Below are 26,758 nucleotides of genomic sequence, written 5' to 3' on the forward strand. Positions count from 1 at the left end.
TTCTGTTGTGTTTCATTCACACGTCTGAATTGTGACGGTTAATAACACGTTATTCTCTCCTTCTCCTCCAGGGTTCCTGAGCGCCATGCCTCTGTTTGGCTCCAACATCTTCCTGGCCCAGAAGGTCAGTCAGCGCGGCTGCCCCTCGCCCTGCTTGGTGGTTGTCAACCAGGAGGGGGTGCTGTTCTGCCATCCCAAATCACAGGTACTGTTCATAGACCCCTGCACTTCCGCGTCACATGGAGCGTTGAATGTTGATGAGAGCAGGGGTTTCCAAAGTCGGGGTCGGGGGGTCGCCAGATGATTTAAAAAATTAATTAAAAATGTTTTAAATTTTTTTAGTTTTTTTTGTTTATGCAGTCAGGCCACTGAACTTAGAAGCAGGCCAGGCCAGTGTTTCTAGTTGCACCAGCGCAATAGTTAGATAACCTATGTAGGTGGGGAACAACCAGGAGATCACTGCAACTCACACAAGTTGGAGAACTATCTCTCTCTCTCTCTCTCTCTCTCTCTCACACACACACACACACAAAGGGAGCCACATGTGATTGGTGGAGGCGGGACCCTTACAAAAAACTGCCTGCTGGCCAACGGAGACCGACATTGCCACATGGCGGCCATCTTGCGTGGGTGGAGCACGCCCAGTCATAACATGCACGTCTATGGTGCATCATGTACTATTGAAATAACCATAGCTTGCTCAATTTTCAACCGTTTGGTTTGTCAGAGATGTAGTCATCATACTGCATACATATAATGGACTTTCATATAAAAAAAGAAAATCTTCCAAGCAAGAATCATAGCCACGTTACTAACGTTTGTAAATCCGTCCAGATTTCAGCGAGTTAAGAGTATTTTAGTTTGTGTGCCGATCGTCACCTTAAAGCAGTAGTCCACTCAAGCAAGATGGCCGCCGGTGAACGAGTACGCGGGAGACTCCGCCTTGAGCCATCTAGTGTTTATATATATATCTATGGTCACAACATGTCAGCCCCGTCTAACGTGGCCTGGTTCTGTCTCAGGAGCGGGTGTACTCCATCCCTCTGGCGGAGGTGCAGTCCCTGCGGACGGTCCGCACCAAGAAACACCACAAAGGCCCCGCCGTGGAGATCAACTACGGCGACCAGAAGCACCCCCAGAAGATCACCGCTCACCTCAAACAGGTAACCAGAACCCCCCCCCCCCCCCCCCAGAAGATCACCGCTCACCTCAAACAGGTAACCAGAACCCCCCCCCCCCCCAGAAGATCACCGCTCACCTCAAACAGGTAACCAGAACCCCCCCCCCAGAAGATCACCGCTCACCTCAAACAGGTAACCAGAACCCCCCCCCCCCCCCAGAAGATCACCGCTCACCTCAAACAGGTAACTAGAACCCCCCCCCCCCCCCCAGAAGATCACCGCTCACCTCAAACAGGTAACCAGAACCCCCCCCCCCCCCCCCCAGAAGATCACCGCTCACCTCAAACAGGTAACCAGAACCCCCCCCCCCCCCCCCCCGAAGATCACCGCTCACCTCAAACAGGTAACGGACAAAAGACTAGGGTGATGGACCCGCCCTGCGCTTTCTATCCTACTATAGGACCTGCCGCTCATTAGTATGTTTGTTACGTACCCTAGTAAGGGGACGCAACACAAGGCCACAGACAGGGTAGGTGAGGGTGCAGTGACACAAAACCACGGAAACAATTTGCAAAATAATAGTATTTATTTTACAACAAAAAAAACAAAAAAGCAACACAGAGCAAGGAGGACTTCCTAGTGGCACCAAATAAAATACAAAAGGAAATTAAAACCCACCCTCCCCTTTACAGGCGCTGAACGCCCCAAAAGTACAGGTGGTGGTGCTCACTCTAAAGCTGGTGTCTTTAACATCAGGTCACCTACAGTACGTGATGCAAAAATGTAGACCCAGGCTATCTTCCTGTCCTCAATGTCCCTGTGTGCGAAACAAAAGATTAATATACAGGAAAAATAATCACCATTGGCTGGGTGATAAGGAAACAAGCAAATATACAAACAGGTTATGGGATAAACAGAAATGTACAACAGGCAGGAACACAAAAGGTGCAATACTATAGAAAATGGCAAAGAACCAGAGCCTTGACCAGCTCTCACACAAAGATTTGCTCAAACAGAGCTTTGACCAGGGCCCTATTCCCCGTACCTGGTTCAACTAAGTCGATCAAGAGTCCCATTATCCAGATTCAATTAACCCGATGTTTGAAGCCGGGATTTTCCTGTTCCTCGAAGGTGGATTCAGTCTCGTTAACTCGAACCAGACTTGAGACCCAGGATAAGTGCGCGCGGCCGCTTCAGTTGAAAAGCCAGCAAGTATCGAGAGCAGAAACCCTGATTTTCTAACGGCATTGATTGATTAATTGATTTAAAACTTTATTAACAGATTGCAGTACGGCTCAATAGCCTCGCCGACAAGTTAAATGCATAATCTATAGGCTAATTTTAAGTCCCTCATTACCCCAATCAATCAGATTATATTTCTTTAAACGTTCCTGCTGGCAGTAGGTTTATGCATTGAATAATCAAATGAGATCTTGCTAGCGAAAATAATTAGTTCAACTGTTTCAGAATAAGGATACGGCTCTCTTATCTATTGATTGATGTATGGTGGATGTTTTAATTGTCTGCACTGTGGTGTGATGGTTTGTGCTTTTGACTTTCACGCAGACGGCCCGTGTTCGAATCCCCCTCCTTCTAGTCTTTTTCCTCTTTTTGCAATGTAAATGCTTTGGTGCACGTTTAGAGCTATATAAAGAATGACATCCTCAATGCATGTAGATTTATAATATTTTAACTTAAAACTAGGCTACTTTTGCGTATAATCATTAATATTATATTCCAAAAAAATTATATTGGAAGCGCGGGGTTTCGAACTCGGGCCGTCGGGTTGACAGGTTTGAGCACTAGCCGTTGGACCACTGTGCCAGGCGGGATATATTCATTGTATATCCATCAATGGACAAAGACCCGTGTTTCGAATATTTTTCTTTTGAATGAAGTTTTATCTCTTTATTCTCAAATGCATTAATGTGACGTCAACGGCTCATTCAATTTCTCAAATCCGTCAAACAGCGCATCTCATCAGACATTTTAATCCCAGTTACAATATCACACAAAAAACATTAAAAGATATCCCCGCGGGATTCACATTTGCAATGCGCCTGCAGCGTGTATCGCACTCCGAGCGCCGTATATGACGTGCATTATTTTATTTAGGTCAAAGTAAATCTATAGGCTGAATATGATTTATTATCAGCATTTAGTTCTATTATTATACATTTCAAAAGCCCCCTCTAGGAAAACGAAGCACAGAAACATAATTCAGAATGGTATAAATGGGATCTCTAGACTGTGAGAATCATTTCAGGAAGCGAGCTGTCATTTATTTGCGGGGGCGTGGCCATGGTTCATCCGGCTAACTGAACTTAACCCTGCTCTCGACCAGGCTCAAACTTTTTGATCTGTTGTCATGGTGATTTAGACAATCGAGCGTCGGGGAATGGAAAGGTCCGGCTTAAGTCAGGCTAGACTGGAAATTATCCGGCTAACTCAGTTAGCCAGGTACGGGGAACGGGGCCCAGCTCTGATACAAAATGTGCTCAAACAGAACTTTGACCAGCTCTGACACAAATGTATCCCAAAGAGCCACGGCTCTATACCACCAAAATGAGAGCTCTACCACCAACACCACAAGATATAATTACCACCACAGACACCGACAGAGCTCTGGCTAACACTCCACACAATGGGATATATGAAGGGAGAGAGAGGAGGTTGATTGCTGACGAGCCTCAGCTGCTGCTGCTGCTGTTGCTGGAGTGAGATGGTGATTGACCAGCTGCTGCTGGAACTGAGAGACCCTGAGAGACAGATATGTTACACAGGAGGGAGACAAAAGACAACAAAACAACCTGCCTACATACATAACACATAATATACATAACTCCCTATATATATACAAGGACAGAGTCCATAACAATGTTGTAAAGCAGGGGTTCTCAAACTTTTTTATACCACGACCACATTTTTTCTTGCGACCCCACACTTTGAGTGCTGGCCTCTGTGTCCTATTTACCCTGTTGAATGCCACCGCTCTATTCAATGACAGAGCACTCGCATTTGTGAAGGCATAAACTATATCTTAAATTATGGCTATGTGTCTAATACGACCGTCGCTTATCAATGACTTGTTTGCAGTCAACATTGTTGAAACAGATTGTTTTTTAATCAATTCATTTCTGTTTTATACCATTTTGAAAAACGCTTGTTTTTTTGAAACTTTCAGAAAAAGAAAAAAAAGATTTTGCAGGAATCGCGCTTTACTGTAATAATAATGATGATGGATTGGATTTATATAGCGCTCTTCTCTGACTCAGAGTGCTTCACAGAGTCCATTATTCGTTCATACACAGTCATACCGGTGGTGGTAAGCTACAATTGCAGCCAGAGCTGCCCTGAGGCAGACTCACGGAAGCGTGGCGAATAATCAACGCCTACGGCCCCTCCAACCACCACCAACATTCATTCACATGCATACACATTCATACGAGGCAAGTAGGTTAAGTGTCTTGCCCAAGGACACAACGGCAATGGGATGGACATGGGCTTGAGCGGGATTCGAACCACCAACCCTTCGATCATTGGATGCCCCGCTCTACCCCTGAGCCATGCCGCCCCACGACACACAAACACGTTGTAATTTTCCGGCCTATTTATGAATCGTTTTCAAATAAATGCTAGATTATCGATAGTATATGTGTACTCATGCACGCTATAGAAGCGGGCTGAAAAATCGATTCTCTTATTTCCTGATCAGCTGCACACACTCACAGCCACACACACACATATGGGACACGTTGATATATAGGTGAAAACAGCTCTGATTATCCCAATACTGGTTAAATAGATTCCTTACCTCAGATCAGATGTTCTCCAAAAAAATTATTCCGATTCCTGATTGCTATTCCAAATATCGATCGCATTTATTGATCCAACACTGGGTACTGGAAACATATTCCACGCTGTTCTGATGGTCCACAATGAGTCCGATCGGCTCGGGTTACATGCCTGAGAAGTTAAATGTGGATTCCGGACTCTTTTTTTGCCATGCGTTTCATTCAGTCTAATCCAATGTGGTGCAGTACCATCCGGAGAGACGATAGGGGGCGGTATTTTCCCAATTCGAGCTCAGAGATATTGCCAGTGGTAACGTGAGGCTAGATTGATGAAATATGAATGGAAATTGCTAATAGAAAAAATAACGATTAAAAAACGGCATATCTCGTTCCTGGCACTCAACGGTTGGCATGAAATAATAAATTATGCCGTGGCTGGCACTCAAAGTGTTAATGTATCGCGTTATTTCAACGTGGAATTAAGGAATATCAAAATAAAAGCACACGTTGTTGAACTTGATCATGCATATTTATTAGAAAATGTTATTACAGTAGGGCGGCTGGCTGGCATAGCAGAGATTGCGCTCGTCACCAATGCAAGAGACTCCGGTCTCAAATCCCGGTGTCAGCATTGCCTGCGGCTTGGGCCAGTCGTCATATTATCTCAATTGACAAAGGTAGCGGGTGGAAGTCGATGGGTGGTAATCTGGACGTTGTGGACAGCGACTCCTACAGGTCGGTTGGGGGACGCCTGCACAGCAGAGACAGGAAATGGCGGGGGTAGTGTGTATAGGTTACTCAGGTGCGCTGCGCTGTGCAGGTGAAAAGATGTGACAGGCTGCAAGGCTTCTATCCTCCCTACAGCCGACCAGTGGGAGGCATAGTCTAGCAACGTTCAAGACAGGGGAGGGGAGAATTGGATACACAAAATTGGGATGGGAGAAAAATAGAAAAATAAGGAGAAAAAGTGGATAAAAAAAAAAAGATAATGTTATTACAGCACTATGTTATCAATACACATTTATAAAAACAAGGCATATTTAGGCAAAATTCAATGCGCAATGCCCCACTGTCACCTACCCACGACCCCATTTTGGGTCGCGGCCCGTAGTTTGAGAACCGCTGTAAAGCACTAGGTTGGATATTTGGACGTTTCGTGTTGTTTCATCTCAATGGACTGCATTTATATATCGCAGCTTTTATCCAAAGCGCTTTACAACTTATGCCTCACACTCACCCACTCACTCACACGTTCACTCACCGACCCGCTCATCATCAGGAGCGGTGAGGGGTTAAGTGTCTTGCTCAAGGACACTCCGACACGCTGCTGGGAGGAGCTGGAATCGAACCGGGAACCTTCCGATTACCAGACGAGTGCTCGGCCACTGTCAGCTATTTCATGTTGTTTTTATCTCGCTCTGTTCTGTGTGAGACAGCTGTAGTATAGCTCCAGGCTTGATTGATTTATACACAGTGTGATATCACACCACCATTAAATCAATTAAGCAATTGAACCATATGTTGTATGTTAAAGTCACACACCTGTAAAAATGTGAATGATCACGACGTGTCATCATCATCATGTGTCTAAAAGGCACATAGTGCAAATAGCAGCAAGGCTATCGGTGAGCCAGCTGGGAGATACTGTTGCCCTGCTACTATCTGTGGCATCCTTGGGATCTGTTCAAACAACTCTTTGGTTTCAAGTGTGCCCTCTCTCTCTCTCTCTCTCTCTCTCTCTCTCTCTCTCTCTCTCTCTCTCTTCTTCTCTCTCTCTCTCTCTCTCTCTCTCTCTCTCTCTCTCTCTCTCTCTCTCTCTCTCTCTCTCTCTCTCTCTCTCTCTGTCTCTGTCTCTGTCTCTGTCTCTCTCTCTCTCTGTCTCTCTGTCTCTCTGTCTCTCTCTCTCTCTCTCCTCTCCTCTCCTCTCTCTCTCTCTCTCTCTCTCTCTCTCTCTCTCTCTCTCTCTCTCTCTCTCTCTCTCTCTCTCTGTCTCTCTCTGTCTCTCTCTGTCTCTCTCTGTCTCTCTCTCTCTCTCTCTCTCTCTCTCTCTCTCTCTCAGGCCAAGGAGCTGTGTCACACCCTTGCTGTCATCATGGAGGAGTTGGTACGACCATCTGTCAACAGTTTCTTCCCAAGTCGCCTGTAGACACACACACACACGCGCACAGACACACACACACACACACATGCACGCAGAGGACTGCCTACTATCTAGATGCGTGTTAGAATATACAGTATAATATCTACATTAATCACTAACTTATATAACGAGGGGAAACTTTCCGCCTGTTAACTTGTTTGTTTTGGCTTCCTGTGTAAAGTTACAAGTCTTTAGTAGAGACTGATTGATGAAAGACTGCATGAGTCCACACACACACCCTGGACCACCACACCCTGGACCACCACACCCTGGACCACACCCCTGGTGTTATGTGAGAATAAACAGTCGCTGATGATCGTCAACACCTCTGATAATACAGACTGCATGAGGGATGTACTGTATAACAATGCAGTTTGCCTTTGAGAACCAATGGTTCTCGAGCCGTGACGGCACATGGGGCAGGAGCCTATCTCCTGTTTCCGTAGCGTGAGGCAGCTTGATGTACAAGTACACCCCTTGGACATGACCCTTGATGCTGAGTGTCAAGCAGGGAGGCTATGGGTACCATTTTAAATAGTCTTTGGTATGACTCGGCCGGGGCTTGAACTCCCGGCCTCCCGAACTCAGGGCGGACACTCTACCCACGAGGCCACTGAGCCGGACAACAATGCAGTGATTGTTGTCAAATCAAATCAATGCCTGAAATGTTTCTTAATAAAGACACCTTTACTTTTAATACCGATGATGAATGTTAAATTTGAAAAAAGCCTTCATACTTTGCACATTAAAATTGCCTGTATAATTGTTGAAACGGATCATCTCTTTTAAATCGTTAAATTATGTCATTGGTGTTATTTGAATATCATTGTTTGATATGGATATTGTGTAATTTAAAAGGGTTTTGTGGGGCTTGGAACTTTGGTATAATTTTTTTAAGAATTAAAGAAATATTAATACATGGATTAAAATGTTGTCGTCTTTGTCTCGTGATAACGTGATTGTAAAATTATCTTTAACATAAAAATACTATTTGTGGTGTTAAAAACATGGAAACAATAGCTTTGGTGGCCAAAGTGTTCTATGCCAGTAACCGCTGGCAGCCATTTTTGGAACTGGTTACCGTGGTCACCAGAATGCCAATCTGCAATGCCCCAATATCCATATTTTCTTCTAAATATATTAAGCTAAATATGGACCAAATTTGGTGCTTTTATCACAAATTGAACAATAGGTTAGCTATGCCGCGCCACTATTATGTCTGTATGTAAACTCGATGGGACTGTAAATGAGGGAGTTTAAATAAAGGTTTGAAAAGATTCTGGTCTCGTGGGCCTCTCCAACTCCCTCCATCTCCTCCACCTCTCCTCAAACCTCTCCTTCTGTTGTCTCAGTGCCTACGTCAACCTTTCCCTCACATAGATCTCATGGATCAGCTCTCCTCAAACCTTTCCATCACATAGATCTCATGGATCAGCTCTCCTCAAACCTTTCCCTCACATAGATCTCATGGATCAGCTCTCCTCAAACCTTCCCTCACATAGATCTCATGGATCAGCTCTCCTCAAACCTTTCCCTCACATAGATCTCATGGATCAGCTCTCCTCAAACCTTTCCCTCACATAGATCTCATGGATCAGCTCTCCTCAAACCTTTCCCTCACATAGATCTCATGGATCAGCTCTCCTCAAAGCTTTCCCTCACATAGATCTCATGGATCAGCTCTCCTCAAACCGTTCCATCACATAGATCTCATGGATCAGCTCTCCTCAAACCGTTCCATCACATAGATCTCATGGATCAGCTCTCCTCAAACCGTTCCATCACATAGATCTCATGGATCAGCTCTCCTCAAACCTTTCCATCACATAGATCTCATGGATCACCTCCATCTATTCTCCCTCCTGTCCGTACCGCGTCTATACTTTCCGTAGCCGCATTTCTGGCAGACGCTCTCTGATTGGCCACTGTTGCCCAATCGCGTGACGAGCTGTGTCTTTGCCCATTTCCGCGTCGAACAGTCTGCAAACTACCTGGCGTTCTATCGCCACGCTCTAAGACAAACTCTAACCTTAACCAACTTCGAAAGAGTGCCTAAGCTTAACCAGTGTAGAAACAGGCGTCGGCCAATCAGAGAGCGTCTTGCCAGAAATGCGGCTACGGAAAGTATAGACGCGTATATCACCTGACTCGTCCACTTCCTTGTTTCCTGTTTATTTGCCACTATATTCATATGTTAAAAATATGCTTTTTCTACTACTACCGCCGGTAGTATTGTTTCCATGTACTTGTGTCCATAGAGGGAGAGTGGATGTGTCCCAAAATATATTATAGTGGTTGTCTATATTCCTGCATTCCCTCCAACAGGACCAGAGACGTTTCATTCATGTGAATTCACCTGCTCGGTCCCAATGGTCGCTGGATTTCCACATCGTTGTCAAGGAACATTGTCATCGTTGTACTCAAACTCAGTTCTGGCAGGGCTACCCAGCGATGCCCTGAACAGGCTGCAGTATGTCCAGAATCCAGCTGCTACTATAGGGTTCTCACCCGCACCATGTCCTGGCAGTGGCACCACATCACCCCCACCCTCATCCACCTCCACTGGCTTGAGTTGCATACATTTTAAGATCCTCCTCATCACCTATAAATCCCTTCACTCCCTTGCCCCCCCCGGTACCTAGCTGACCTCCTCCATCCCTACATCCCACCCCGGAGGCTGCGGTCCTCTGACTCCGGTCTCCTCTCCATCCCCACCACCGACCTGCGCACAGTTGGTCCCAGAGCCTTCTCTGTGGCCGCACCCATCCTCTGGAACTCCCTCCCTCCAAACATCCGTAGTGCTACATCCCTGGACTCATTCAAATCTCAACTAAAATCTCACCTTTTCACCAAATGTATTAAGGACTCTGCCTGACTTCCCTCTTTTCTTTCTTTTCTTTTTACTTAATTGTTCCTCTGATCTCCTTCCCCTTAGTTTGCCCCCTCCACTGTTAAGCGCCTTGGGTCTCATGAAAGGCGCTATATAAATCCAAGAAATTATTATTAAGGATTGATTGATTGAATTTATTTGACAATCAAAATGACATACAATACCGGTACACACATGTACAGCCATCACATATAATCCAAAAATTGTCGAGGATTAAAACACAATAAAACCTTACGGTTTATTTCCATTGTGGTCCTCACAATGGACAATGGACAAGATGACTAGTATCCACCATGCACAAATAAGACATATAAATACAATACAAAATAAATGCAATGACACAAACAAACACAAAGTCTACAGCACACCCCCATATCATCATCCTACGCGACTAAGCCATTTCTTCATCGCTTTTTGAGACAATCATTTTTATGGACACTGGCAGTTTGTTCCACTCATAGGCTGCAGAGTACCGAAAGGTATTTTCCCCATAGAGCTACTGAAAATGCACAGTTTGATATCAGTTAAACTGCCCCTCGTTGTATAGGAGTGGATGTCCCTAAAGCACATAAAATAATTTGAGAGATATGAGGGGACCCTATTATACATTATTTTATGGGTAAGGCCCAACTTGATTTGAATAACCCGTTTTTCCACTGGGAGCCAATTAAGTTGATTAAATATGGCTACATCCAGGTGAGTGCGGGTAGGAAGCTTTAACACTACTCTAATCAATTAGTTTTGGGCAGTCTGAAATGTATTTTACATTTTCTGGGGTGCACTACTGTACCAGAAGGAGGCAGCGTAGTCAAAATGACTCTGTATCAGGGCACCTGACAACATCCTAAGTGTTTTTCTATCCAACATCTCCGACTTACGTGCTAGGAATTTGGTCCTTTGGCTTATCCTAGCCAGGGCTTTCAAGGCCATAGCCTCCCCTGTGAGACATTCGTCCAAGTTGCATCCTAAATATATTACTGAATCGTTACCAGCAATGACCGACTCTCCTGCCTGGATCTTCAGCCCTGGGGACCTTCGCAGCTTTATTTTGGATCCAAAAAGTATGGCCTCAGTTTTACCCTGCAGGTGAAGAGACAGCCATGTTCCCACACTCTGAAGCTCCTTACTTAAGGTCTTCTCTACCTCTCCTAGGTCTTTGTGAGACACAAGAATGGCGGAATCATCGGCGTATAAAAACAGGTCAGACATACAGGCAGATTTCATGTCATTAATATATAATAATAAAAAAAATAGTGGCCCTAGCACACTCCCTTGAGGCACCCCACAGCTAACATTCTTGGGGGAGGAAAAGGTACCATTTATATCGACCATTTGGGTCCTTCCCGAAAGGAAACATCATTGTTTGCTTTGTCCACGACGTGTCTAAAGGCCTATAATGCCTGATTCTCTTGCTTCTCTCAGTGTGTTCAGAGGGCAGGGTATCGGTCTGCCTGACAAAGGGAGAGACGTTTCAGACACGGTGCAACACGAGCAGGTATGCATGTTTTTTTTTTATCCACTTTTTCTCCCATTTTCTATATTTTCTCCCATCCCAATTTCGTATCATCCAATTCAACCCTCCCCTGTCACGAACGCTGTTTCTTGCCTCCCACAAGCCGGCTGCAATGTGGACTAAGTCATACATAGCACGAGTCCCCTCCGGTACTTGAGGTAACAGCAGTCGCATCTTTTCACCTGCGCAGCTCGATCTCTCAGTGGCGAGGAGTAACGCGTGGGAGGCTCACGCTGCCCCCGACACTTCCTGATTCTACTGCGCAGGCGCACCAACTGACCTGTAGGAGTCGCCGTCCACAACGCCCGATCCCCACCCATCAGTTTCCCACCCCCTAATACGGCCAATGTGTATTAGTATGAACGACCAGCTAAACTGAAAGCAATGTGGAGCGCTGGGCTCGAACAGGCAAGCCCAGCGTCTCCGTCATTCGTGGCGAGCGCCTTGCCCACTACGCCACGTAGCCGCCACGAGCAGGTATGCAAGTTACGAGCCTTCCGACATCATCACCCCATTTTAATCAGCGGCATGTTCATTATAATCCCACATAATCCTGGGTGCTTTCTCTTCCAGGCCCCTATTCAGGAGTCCCTCGTCTCCCACTCTGATCCTGAAGCGAATGAGCTGGCCGTCCAGTCCTTTAAGAGTGAGTCCTTACTAAACAGGCTCTAGTCTACACTGTACGGTCACAACACTGTTTCTCTCCCAAGCTCCATGCATTTCACCAGATGTTCCTCGACTGACGTCATTCAGCCCTGTTTAGATCTAGATTAGATTAGATTAGATTAGATTAGATTAGATTAGATTACATTAGATTACATTAGATTACATTAAAATGTATTGTCATGGCGGCTGGGTAGCACAGCGGACTAAGCGTCTGTCTACCACCGCAGAGACAGTGGGATCGAATCCAGCTGCCGTGGTGCCTCCGGCTTGGTCAGCCGTCCATACTGACACAATTGGCAGTGTCAGCGGGTGGGAAACCCGGCGAGGGTGGGTCCTGGTTGTTGTAAACAGCGACTCCTACAGGTCGGTCGGGGCGCCTGCACAGCAAGGGAAGGATCTGGGGGAGGTAGTGTGATCCTCCCACACGTTACACTCTCCCAGTGAGAGTCCGCGCTGCCAGGTGAAAAGAAGCGGTGGGCTGGGTACACGTGTGTCGGAGGAGACATGTGATAGTCTCCGCCCTCCCAGACCGACGCCACGACCAGGAAGGGGTTCGGGAATTGGCATAACGACTAACATTGGGATGGGAGAAACACGGAAAAAGGAGGGGGAAAAAGATAATAAAAAAAAAATGTATTGCCATTATACAGCACAACAAAAAGAGGTTTGGCATCCAACCAGAGTGCAAATTTAACAGTAAAGTGCAGTAGTAATATACAATGTACAGGTGATTAAACTGGGTATAAAATATATAAATGAGAAAGGCGGCTACGTGGCGTAGTGGGCAAGGCGCTCGCCACAAAATCTGGAGACGCTGGGCTCGCCTGTTCGAGCCCAGCGCTCCACATTTGCTTTCAGTTTGGCTGGTCGTCCGTACTAATACACATTGGCCGTATTAGGGGGTGGAAAACTGATGGGTGGGGATCAAGCGTTGTGGACAGCGACTCCTACAGGTCGGTTGGTGCGCCTGCGCAGTAGAATCAGGAAGTGTCGGGGGCAGCGTGAGCCTCCCACGCGTTACTCCTCGCCACTGAGAGATCGAGCTGCGCAGGTGAAAAGATGCGACTGCTGTTACCTCAAGTACCGGAGGGGACTTGTGCTATGTATGACTTAGTCCACGTTGCAGCCGGCTTGTGGGAGGCAAGAAACAGTGTCCGTGACAGGGGAGGGTTGAATTGGATGATACGAAATTGGGATGGGAGAAAATATAGAAAAATGGGAGAAAAAGTGGATAAAAAAAAATATATATATAAATGAGTACTACTGAGTATAATGCTAATCAGATGTATGTACAGGGTTGTAGTATTAATATATATGTACAGTTATACACTCACATAGGGGGCAGAGGCACACATGGATACGAGACACACACAAGAGATAGGAGTACAGTCACATACCAGGAAGATGCACACACACACATATGAGGCATGTACACATGCTTACGTGATACACGTACCCACATACATGTGTTGGAGACATGCGTGCATGCATGTTATCATGCACAACTGCATGTGTCTGGGGCGCTTTCTCTCACATGCAATATGGAGAAGGGTGGCATCCCGATAGAGGATGCAGTACATACCTGCTCGAAGGTAGTTCGGTCTACATGCAAAGTATATATATCAGGGATGTATACGCATAATGTATAGTATAGTATGTTTCTTTTTTCGTAAGTCTTTTTTTATTTTCCATGTCAGTTGTTAATGTATTTGTATGAGTCCTTTACATGTTTTGTATGTTCTTACAAAAAAGAAAAAGGCAAATCCTGGAAATTGCATATGATGATGTGGAAAGAGATGTTTTGAATATTGGAGAGATTTGTACAAAAAATATCATAAAAAAAATATATATATATATATATATATATATATATATATATATATATATATATATATATATATATATATATATATATATATATATATATATGTACAGTGATACAGGTATAAAGACACTATGGTAGTAGGAAGTCATACTGGCCAGCAGAGTAACTAGTAAGGGTATGTGTAAGGGATATGTACATATATAGAATCTACACATAAAAAGGATTATATGCAGGTATGTACAGACATATGTGGATATATATATATACAGTAAGAATAAATAAATATATATATACAGTATACACAGCATTATTGTACATGATACTTCACTTAGCAAAAGCGAAAGGCCTCTCCTCTGTCCTGATTCTCCTAGATCTATCTGCAGCCTTCGACACAGTCAACCACCAGATCCTCCTCGCGGCCCTCGCAGGAATGGGAGTGGCTGGCTCTGCGCTGACATGGTTGTCATCATACCTCAATGACCGCTCCTACCAAGTGTCATGGAGAGGGACCCTGTCGGCCACCCGCCCCCTGCGGACGGGTGTCCCCCAGGGCTCGGTTTTAGGACCCCTTCTCTTCTCCCTCTACACTAAATCACTGGGTAACATTATCACGTCTCATGGCTTCTCCTACCACTGTTATGCCGACGATACTCAACTCTTCCTCTCCTTCCCTCCCTCAGATATCCACGTCTCTGAGCGGATCTCGGCCTGTCTGTCCGACATCTCCGCCTGGATGACGACCAACCACCTCAAACTGAACCTAAGCAAAACAGAATTGCTCCACCTGCCGGCCAAATCCTCCCCCCTGACCGACCTTTCCATCACAGTCGAGAATGCAGCTGTGACCGCGTCCCCGACCGCCAAGAACCTTGGTGTTGTCCTCGACGACCAGTTGAACTTCTCTGCTCACATCGCAGCGACAACCAGAACCTGCCGATTCCTCCTGAGCAACGTCAGAAGGATACGCCCCTTCCTGACAAAAGAAGCCACCCAACTCCTCGTCCAATCAACAGTCATCTCCCGCCTCGACTACTGCAACGCACTGCTCGCTGGCCTCCCGGCCACTGCCACTAAGCCTCTTCAACTCATTCAGAACGCAGCGGCCCGCCTGATCTCAAACCTACCGAAGTCGGCCCATGTCACCCCACTTCTTAGGGACCTGCACTGGCTCCCCATTGCTGCACGAATCCGCTTCAAGGCCCTTGACCTAGCATACCGTGCGGCAAAGGGAACTGCTCCCGCCTACCTCCGGTCAATGGTCTCTAACTACACACCCTCAAGACCCCTACGCTCTGCATCTTCTGGCCGCCTCAGACCTACTCCTATCCAAGCTCCGGGAGGGTCATCAAAGAGAAGTCGCCTATTCTCAGTCCTTGCCCCACAATGGTGGAATGAACTACCCACCCCAGTTAGGACAGCCGAAACACGTCCAATCTTTCGCCGTCGACTAAAGACTCACTTCTTCAACCATTATCTGAATAAAAAAAAAAAAAAAAGAAAAAAAAAAAAAATCTAACCCTAACTAACCATACTGTCATGCACTTGTCCTAATAAACTAACCTACACTGTAGCACTCAACACTTTGATGAACATTGTTACTCAGCTGATAGAGTTGTGCTCTTCCTGATGGCTTGTCGTACAGAACTTGTAAGTCGCTTTGGATAAAAGCGTCAGCTAAATGACTAAATGTAAATGTAAATGTAAATGATATACAGAGATTTGATGTTTTGCACTGTGGGACAGCTGAAGATGTTAGACGAGGATGTTGCTATTTTTATATTATGAGTGTGTTCCATCAACCCCCTCTCTCTCTCTCTCTCTCTCTCTCTCTCTCTCTCTCTTCTCTCTCGCTCTCTCTCTCTCTCTGAGAAATTCAGAGAAAATAATTAAATGTGATTTTATGTTGAGTAAAACTATATTCTACTTAACATTTTATTTTATATAGAGTATATATATTTGTATTGGCTTTTCATTTATAACACAAACATTGAATAGCCATATAACAATAAAAAAAAAAGGCCTGAGGCTAATTTTTTTTTTTTTATGTTTTCTTGTTTTGCTCCCATCCCCCAATTTAGTCATTATGCCAATTCCCTTCCTGGTCGTTGCACTGCCCTACTGTCAGTCTGGAGAGGGTGTAGAGACGACCACATGTCTCCTCTGATACATGTGGAGTCGCCAGCCGCTTCTTTTCACCTGACAGCGAGGAGTTTCACTTGGAGAGCGTAACACGTGCAGAGGTTCACGCTATCTCCCCCAGATCCCCTCCCTGCTGAACAGGCACACCGACCGACCAGTAGGAGTCGCTGTTGCAACGACCAGGACTAATACCCCACGCAATGACCAGGACTAATACCCCACGCAACTACCAGGACTAATACCCCACGCAACGACCAGGACTAATACCCCACACAACGACCAGGACTAATACCCCACGCAACGACCAGGACTAATACCCCACACAACGACCAGGACTAATACCCCACGCAACGACCAGGACTAATACCCCACGCAACGACCAGGACTCATACCCCGCGCAACCAGGACTAATACCCCACGCAACAACCAGGACTAATACCCCACGCAACAACCAGGACTAATACCCCACACAACGACCAGGACTAATACCCCACGTAGCGACCAGGACTAATACCCCACGTAGCGACCAGGACTAATACCCCACGCAACGACCAGGACTAATACCCCACGCAACGACCAGGACTCATACCCCACGCAACGACCAGGACTCATACCCCACGCAACGACCAGGACTAATACCCCACGCAACGACCAGGACTCATACCCCGCGCAACGACCAGGACTAATACCCCACGCAACGACCAGGACTCATACCCCACGCAACGACCAGGACTAATACCCCACGCAACGACCAGGACTAATACCCCACGCAGCGACCAGGACTAATACCCCACGCAACGACCAGGACTAATACCCCACGCAACGACCAGGACTAATACCCCACGCAACGACCAGGACTCATACCCCACGCAACCAGGACTAATACCCCACGCAACGACCAGGACTCATACCCCACGCAACGACCAGGACTCATACCCCACGCAACCAGGACTAATACCCCACGCAACGACCAGGACTCATACCCCACGCAACGACCAGGACTAATACCCCACGCAACGACCAGGACTAATACCCCACGCAACGACCAGGACTCATACCCCACGCAACCAGGACTAATACCCCACGCAACGACCAGGACTCATACCCCACGCAACGACCAGGACTAATACCCCACGCAACGACCAGGACTAATACCCCACGCAACGACCAGGACTAATACCCCACGCAACGACCAGGACTCATACCCCACGCAACGACCAGGACTAATACCCCACGCAGCGACCAGGACTAATACCCCACGCAACGACCAGGTCTAATACCCCATGTAGCGACCAGGACTAATACCCCACGCAACGACCAGGACTCATACCCCACGCAACGACCAGGACTAATACCCCACGCAACAACCAGGACTAATACCCCACGCAACGACCAGGACTAATACCCCACGCAACGACCAGGACTAATACCCCATGTAGCAACCAGGACTAATACCCCACGCAACGACCAGGACTAATACCCCACGCAACGACCAGGACTAATACCCCACGCAACGACCAGGACTAATACCCCATGTAGCGACCAGGACTAATACCCCACGCAACGACCAGGACTAATACCCCACGCAACCAGGACTAATACCCCACGCAACGACCAGGACTCATACCCCACGCAACGACCAGGACTAATACCCCACGCAACGACCAGGACTAATACCCCACACAACGACCAGGACTAATACCCCACGCAACGACCAGGACTAATACCCCACGCAACGACCAGGACTAATACCCCACGCAACGACCAGGACTAATACCCCACGCAACGACCAGGACTAACACCCCACGCAACCAGGACTAATACCCCATGCAACGACCAGGACTAATACCCCACGCAACGACCAGGACTAATACCCCACGCAACGACCAGGACTAATACCCCACACAGCGACCAGGACTAATACCCCACGCAACGACCAGGACTAATACCCCACGCAACGACCAGGACTCATACCCCACGCAACGACCAGGACTAATACCCCACGCAACGACCAGGACTAATACCCCACGCAACGACCAGGACTAATACCCCACGCAACGACCAGGACTAATACCCCACGCAACGACCAGGACTAATACCCCATGTAGCGACCAGGACTAATACCCCACGCAACGACCAGGACTAATACCCCACACAACGACCAGGACTAATACCCCACGCAACGACCAGGACTAATACCCCACGCAACCAGGACTAATACCCCACGCAACGACCAGGACTCATACCCCACGCAACGACCAGGACTAATACCCCACGCAACGACCAGGACTCATACCCCACGCAACGACCAGGACTCATACCCCACGCAACGACCAGGACTAATACCCCACGCAACGACCAGGACTCATACCCCACGCAACGACCAGGACTAATACCCCACGCAACCAGGACTAATACCCCACGCAACGACCAGGACTAATACCCCACGCAACGACCAGGACTAATACCCCACGCAACGACCAGGACTAATACCCCACGCAACGACCAGGACTAATACCCCATGTAGCGACCAGGACTAATACCCCACGCAACAACCAGGACTCATACCCCACGCAACGACCAGGACTAATACCCCACGCAACGACCAGGACTAATACCCCACGCAACGACCAGGACTAATACCCCACGCAACGACCAGGACTAATACCCCACGCAACGACCAGGACTAATACCCCACGCAACGACCAGGACTAATACCCCATGCAACGACCAGGACTAATACCCCACGCAACGACCAGGACTCGTACCCCACGCAACGACCAGGACTAATACCCAACGCAACGACCAGGACTAATACCCCACGCAACGACCAGGACTAATACCCCACGCAACGACCAGGACTAATACCCCATGTAGCGACCAGGACTAATACCCCACGCAACGACCAGGACTCATACCCCACGCAACGACCAGGACTAATACCCCACGCAACGACCAGGACTCATACCCCGCGCAACGACCAGGACTAATACCCCACGCAACGACCAGGACTAATACCCCACGCAACGACCAGGACTAATACCCCACGCAACGACCAGGACTAATACCCCACGCAACGACCAGGACTAATACCCCACGCAACCAGGACTAATACCCCACGCAACGACCAGGACTAATACCCCACGCAACCAGGACTAATACCCCACGCAACGACCAGGACTCATACCCCACGCAACCAGGACTAATACCCCACGTAGCGACCAGGACTCATACCCCACGCAACGACCAGGACTAATACCCCACGCAACGACCAGGACTCATACCCCACGCAACGACCAGGACTAATACCCCACGCAACGACCAGGACTAATACCCCACGCAACGACCAGGACTCATACCCCACGCAACGACCAGGACTAATACCCCACGCAACCAGGACTAATACCCCACGCAACGACCAGGACTAATACCCCACGCAACGACCAGGACTAATACCCCACGCAACGACCAGGACTAATACCCCACGCAACGACCAGGACTCATACCCCACGCAACGACCAGGACTCATACCCCACGCAACGACCAGGACTCATACCCCGCGCAACGACCAGGACTAATACCCCACGCAACGACCAGGACTCATACCCCACGCAACGACCAGGACTAATACCCCACGCAACGACCAGGACTAATACCCCACACAACGACCAGGACTAATACCCCACGCAACGACCAGGACTAATACCCCACGCAACGACCAGGACTAATACCCCACGCAACCAGGACTAATACCCCACGCAACGACCAGGACTAATACCCCACGCAACCAGGACTAATACCCCACGCAACGACCAGGACTAATACCCCACGCAACGACCAGGACTAATACCCCACGCAACGACCAGGACTAATACCCCACGCAACCAGGACTAATACCCCACGCAACGACCAGGACTAATACCCCACGCAACGACCAGGACTAATACCCCACGCAACGACCAGGACTAATACCCCACGCAACCAGGACTAATACCCCACGCAACGACCAGGACTAATACCCCACGCAACGACCAGGACTAATACCCCACGCAACCAGGACTAATACCCCACGCAACGACCAGGACTCATACCCCACGCAACGACCAGGACTCATACCCCACGCAACCAGGACTAATACCCCACGTAGCGACCAGGACTCATACCCCACGCAACGACCAGGACTAATACCCCACGCAACGACCAGGACTCATACCCCACGCAACGACCAGGACTAATACCCCACGCAACGACCAGGACTCATACCCCACGCAACGACCAGGACTCATACCCCACGCAACGACCAGGACTAATACCCCACCGGTTTCCCATCCGCTCACATGTGTTCATTAGTACACCGGGAATTGCTTAGACCTCTAGACTACCCAGCCGCTCCCCCCTGAGGCTCATTTATTAATCTACTTTATCTTTATAGGTTAAATGTGACTTTTAAAGATGTTTAGATGTTGTTGCTATGGTAACTAGACTGTGGCAGGTCATGCATGCGTAGAAGCTGGTCTAAGTGGGGAAAAAGGCTTTCTGTGTTCTCAGCTATTTACCAGTGACTTCAAATGTGAACGAAAAACAACGATATGTCTGACAGATTCTTAGACATGGATGAGTCCCCGTTCAAAGAGATAGGGGTCAAGTCTTAGTATTGTTAGTTCCCCTCATCAAGATCTCTTTAGACAGACTTTTGTATATTTACCGGTATGTGCAATAGATAATGATGATTCTTCGCTGGTATAAAAGTAGTGTAGTGATTTGAACCATTTAAATGGTTTCACTGCATTACAGTGACAGACTGACCGTATTTAGTATTTAGAAACAATAAGTCCTAATATGCTGAAGGAAACAATGACTAATTGACATTACAATGATTCATGACATCAATGAGGTTACTGGTTACTGAGGCGGTAACATGTGGTCATATGTTACTGATGTGGGTCATAATGTCTGTGTCCTGTCCCCACGGAGAGGGGGCTGTACTCTTGGTTGTTCATTAATGATGTCTAGTTGTGTGCTGTTCTCACCGAGAGAGCTGCACTCTTACCCATCATAACAACACTATACAACCAGACAATAGAAATGACAATAAAAACAACGAGATGGCACCACTGTCGCATCCTAGAAAAACACAATAAGCTATTGAAAGCATCATAAGCTATTCTAAATTAAAGTTGATTTTTACATGCTTATGTTCAGAGTTAATTATATTGTTTACACTTTTCCTAATATTTCTACATTCAGATAACATTTTAAGGCCTATTTTATGTCTTTCTGCTATCACCCTGCCCATATACCTGTACCTCCCCTCCCCCTCCCCCATGCTGCTATGATCAATAAAGGAGTTTCAAGTTTCAAGTTTCTTTAATAGTTGTCATACAGAAGTACAGAATACTTTCATACAAAATGCTTCTTACTGTTACGCTCCAGAGACTGTGCTAGACAAGATAGTATCAAATAACATAGTATAGCATGTAATTTAGAAGAAGAAAATGAGGTCACAGTGTTCAGTATAGACATATGTACAATGTTCTGAGTTACCATATAATATACAATACTATGCAGTGTACTAATGTACAGTACTATCTAGTGCAAAGCAGAAATGGGATGAGGTACAATTTAGGTACAATTTACAGTAAGGTGTACGAGTTGTAGTGCAATCCTTCATCAATAAATATAAAGTGTGGGGGGTGGGTGCTACAGTGTGTTTGTTTAAAGTGGGTGTGTGCTATAAAGTGTGTGGAGTGGGTTTGTTTAAGTGAGTGTGTGCGTGTGGATGTGTGTGCTATGTGCGTTTGGTGGTTGTTGTTGTGTAGTGTTCATTCATTGTTCGTTTAGCAGCCTGATGGCCTGGGGATAGAAGCTTCTTCTGAGTCTTTCTGTGCTCGCCTTGAGACTCCGGTATCGCTTGCCTGACCGCAGCAGTTCAAAGAGGCAGTTGTTCGGGTGACTGGAGTCTTTAATGATTCTCTTAGCCTTGCCCTTGCAACGCTTGTTGTAAATGTTCTGGAGGGTGGGGAGCCCCCCTCCAATTGTGCGTTCGGCTGAACGTGTCACTCTTTGTAGTCTGCTTCGGTCTTGTGCAGTGCTATTCCCAAACCAGGAGGTGATGTTGCCGGTCAAGATGCTCTCTATTGTACATGAGTAGAAGTTCTTAAGGATCTTCTGACTGACTTGGAACTTCCTTAGGCGCCTGAGGAAGTAGAGGCGTTGTCGTGCCTTCTTCACAACACTGTCAATGTGTGTGGTCCATGTCAAGTCCTCGGATATGTAGGCTCCGAGGTACTTAAAGCTGTTGACTCTCTCAACCGGTGCCCCGTCGATGCTGAGGGGGCTGTAGTCCTTGACCCCCGACCTCCTGAAGTCCACAATCATCTCCTTTGTTTTGCTGACGTTCAGGGAGAGGCTGTTTTCCTGGCACCATCCCGCCAGGACCTTGACCTCTTCCAGGTAGGCCCTCTCGTCGTTGGCAGAGATCAGGCCCACCACCACTGTGTCGTCAGCAAATTTGATGATTGTATTGCTACTCCGCTGAGCCACACAGTCGTGTGTGTACAGGGAGTAGAGGAGGGGACTCAGAACACAGCCCTGGGGGGCCCCTATGTTGAGGGTGATGGATGAGGAGGTGCAGTTGCCTGCTCTCACCACCTGGGGTCTGCCAGTCAGGAAGTCCAAGACCCACTGGCAGAGGTCATAGTTCAAGCCCAGGTCCCTGAGCTTGGCTATGAGTATGGAGGGGACTATGGTAAAGGAATATATTATCTTATCTTATCTTATCTTATCTCCCTCTCCACTTAGTGACCTCATTATAAGACATCAGCACCAGTAGAGCCAACACACAGAATTCACTTCAAAGTCCTCACTTTCACTTTCAGAGCACTCCACGGTCAGGCCCCCATCTACATCACTGAACTCATCCATCCCTACACCGACACCCGCTCACTCAGATCTGCCGGTCAGCACCTCCTGGTGGTCCCCAGGTCCAGGCTCAAAACAAGGGGTGATGGAGCCTTCGAGGTGACGGCACCAAGGCTCTGGATCGCTCTCCCCCTGGACCTGCGAACTGCCCCCTCTGAAAACTCTTTTAAAAAACAACTAAAAATTTGTTTTTTAATTAGTGACTCATGATTTTATCCAAATTCTTTTACTTTTTTATCTGGTTTCACTGTTTTTTTAACTACTGTCTGTTATTGTTGTTGTCATTTATTTCTGATTTTGTTTTCTTGTGTTTTTTATATACGCTGTAGTGTAAAGCACCCTGTGCATTCGTGCTGTGAAGGGTGCTATATAAATAAAAGTCATTAATTCATTCATGCACAGGCCTTAACAAACGACTGTCACACTGCACTACGTAAACCCACATCTGTCCCTCTCTGTTAAAGACAGCCCTCTCTGTTATAGGAGCAAAATGATGGAACTGTCTACCAACATCTTAAAAATTAAATTGTTTTTAAATTGTTTTTAACACTGTAAAGTAATTTTTAGTTTTTGTTTTACACTAATGTAATTTTAGCTATCTTAATTGTTACAGTAGGTTCATTATGCATTGTGTGTACTGACTTTTAATAATTTTGTTTTTTGCAATAGTGATTGTTTTTGTATGTTTTTTTGTGTGGACCCCAGGAAGACTAGCTGGTTGCTATCGCACCAGCTAATGGGGATCCCTAATAAAATCAAATCAAATCAACATGAATTGAAAATGCAACACAATCTTTGTGTTTATTTTTTTACATTTATTTAACCTGTATTTACCCAGGCAAGCAAGTAAGAACAAATTCTTATTTTATTTATTGTGAAAAGTATGCATAATGTTGTGTTTTTGGGGGGGGGGAGGAAACCCTGCATATATCGGTATCGGTTGATATCGGTATCGGAAAGTAAGAGTTGGACAATATCGGTATATCGGTAAAAAAGCCAATATCGAACATCCCTACCCGCAACGCGTCGAAGTGTCCTTACAAGACACTTAACCCCTGATTGCCCCCGATGAGCAGGTTGCCGTCGGTGTCGGTGTGTGTGTGAACGGGTGAATGTGAGGAATACAATTGTAAAGCGCTTTGGATAAAAGCTGCTATATAAATGCACCATTTACCATTTACCGTCTTTAGATAATAAAGATTCAAAACAGTGTTACTTGTGTGAGACACCACTGCATTAACTGTAACTTTAAACATCTTGAGTCTTGTTTTGCATTTCACGCATTTAGCAAACTCTCTTATCCAGAGCTAATTACAACCAGCGCACCAGGAGAGGATCTTAAACAGCAAGCGGCCAGAATAGAGCAGCAGCACTAAGAGCCCGGCTCAGACTGAGGATAAGGAGCTTAGAATAATAGGTCATCTACGATGTCTGACAGCCTATCTACCTGTGTAGTGTGTGTGTGTGTGTGCGTGTGCGTGTGCGTGTGCGTGTGCGTGTGTGTGTGTGTGTAGGTGTGTGTGTAGGTGCTGGGTGACTACCTGCCTGGTTCTGGTTCCTCTCTGGTTCCTCTCTGGTTCCTCCCTGGTTCCTCTCTGGTTCCTCTCTGGTTCCTCCCTGGTTCCTCTCTGGTTCCTCTCTGGTTCCTCCCTGGAACCAGAGAGGAACCAGCCTTGTCACACACATACATGACGGGTGAAAACTAGGGATGGGCGTGAGTAATCGATTACTCGTAGCTATGGAAAAAAAATTACATATTTGTTTCACATGTATGTGTAAGATTATAACTGTTTGTTGGTTTATATATGTATAACATATACGTGAATGGTGGGCGGCTACGTGGCGTAGTGGGCAAGGCGCTCGCCGCGAATGCGGAGACACTGGGCTCGCCTGTTCGAACCCAGCACTCCACATTGCTTTCAGTTTAGCTGGTCGTCCGTACTAATACACATTGGCCGTATTAGGGGGTGGGAAACTGATGGGTGGGGATCGGGCGTTGTGGACAGCGACTCCTACAGGTCGGTTGGTGCGCCTGCGCAGTAGAATCAGGAAGTGTCGGGGGCAGCGTGAGCCTCCCACGCGTTACTCCTCGCCACTGAGAGATCGAGCTGCGCAGGTGAAAAGATGCGACTGCTGTTACCTCAAGTACCGGAGGGGACTTGTGCTATGTATGACTTAGTCCACATTGCAGCCGGCTTGTGGGAGGCAAGAAACAGCGTTCGTGACAGGGGAGGGTTGAATTGGATGATACGAAATTGGGATGGGAGAAAATATAGAAAATGGGAGAAAAAGTGGATAAAAAAAAAACATATACGTGAATGAACAAAATTAAGTTTAAAAAATAAAATAAAAAGGCGGTCCGGTGGCATAGCGGAGATTGCATTCGTCACCAAACGCCGGAGACGCTGGATTCGCCTGTTCGAATCCAGCTCACAGCTCCGGCGTTGTCACCAGCTTGGCTGGCCGTTCACACTAATACAATTGGCAGTATTAGAGGGTGGGAAAGCTGGCGGGGTGGGTCCGGGTCGTTGTAAACAGCGACTCCTACAGTTCGGTCGGGGCGCCTGCTCAGCGCGGATAGGATCTAAGGGGGTAGTGTGATCCTTCCACACGTTACACCCTCTCAGTGAGAGTCCGCGCTGCCAGGTGAAAAGAAGCGGTTGATTGGCTGGACGTGTGTCGGAGGAAGCACGTGGTAGCCTCCACTCTCCCAGACCGACTGTGGGGGGTAAGTGCGCAGCGACCAGGAAGGGGATTGGGAATTGGCATAACGACTAACATTGGGATGGGAGAAAATCGGAGGAAAAAGGAGGGGGGAAAAGATCAAAAAAATAAATAAAATAAAATAAAATAAAATAAATCTAAAATAGGAGAGGTCACCCTACCTGCTGCAGCACGCGCACAACCCCGTCGACTGGTGAGGTCAGCAGCTCTACACTGGAGGTCACTCTCTCTGTCAGCTGGCTGGCTGGTTGGTCCATATAAGTGTGTGTGTGAATTGATTGATTGAAAACTGTATTAACAGATTGCAGAATGGGTACAATACAGTACGGCTCAATACACACAATTGTTAAGGGGATGCAGACCAGAGAAAGACTTTCGTCTTGTTTACATCAGGGTCCCCCATTTTCAATTCATCATAACATATATGACATACATGACATACAGGTAGACAGTACTGCTACATCTAGACATTTATGACATGTAGATACGTGTAGATAGATAGATGCTACATACCCTACAGACTTTTGCTATTTGAGGTGTGGTTTTAATAAATAAAGCCATGGAAATGTCCTTCTTTTCCCTCTTTTTCTCGCTGTCTCTGTTAAAGTTAGAGGTTCTATGTAGGATTGCAAGTAACTGTCTAACTGTATATATAACTGTTTCCACTAGAGGGCGCTCTAGGCGGAGCCATTAATGCTGCCACCAGGTGGCGAGTATTTAAGGAGATGTCTCCTCCGGCTCCCCCTCTACCTCTTTCTCCCCACCTGCCTCTCACGGAGAGGAGAACTCATGTGCTGCTGCTTTACCATGTGAATAATAAACCACGCCAAAGGCTAAAGATAGAAACCATGCCTCTTGACCACATGATTGTCGCCCCATAGCCAGATTCTGTCAACAGTCTCCCTCCAAGGGGAGAGCTGGAGGAGTTCCCCCCTCGGCAGGCAGACGACGGCACGACCCCTGAGCTGGTCCTCTCCTCCAGCCTCGACCCCCTGGCTCCCATACAGTCCCTCAGCCCCCCGTGA

The 26,758-nt window shown here is 47.1% G+C and overlaps 1 protein-coding gene across 1 annotated transcript in view; it reads left to right on the forward strand.

Moving 5' to 3' along the window:
• Positions 1-26,758, forward strand: part of myo15b (myosin XVB) — a gene marked incomplete at both ends in the record, with an annotated part of 100,922 nt that extends 74,164 nt beyond the window's left edge. The window contains 3 exon segments of the mRNA XM_084322313.1: positions 72-205; positions 1,023-1,163; positions 26,615-26,758. Of these exon segments, the coding sequence (XP_084178439.1) occupies positions 72-205; positions 1,023-1,163; positions 26,615-26,758 (419 nt within the window).

This window comes from Notolepis coatsorum (genome assembly GCF_963971535.1).
Source record: "Notolepis coatsorum genome assembly, chromosome: 10".
In the NCBI taxonomy this organism is placed as follows: domain Eukaryota; kingdom Metazoa; phylum Chordata; class Actinopteri; order Aulopiformes; family Paralepididae; genus Notolepis; species Notolepis coatsorum.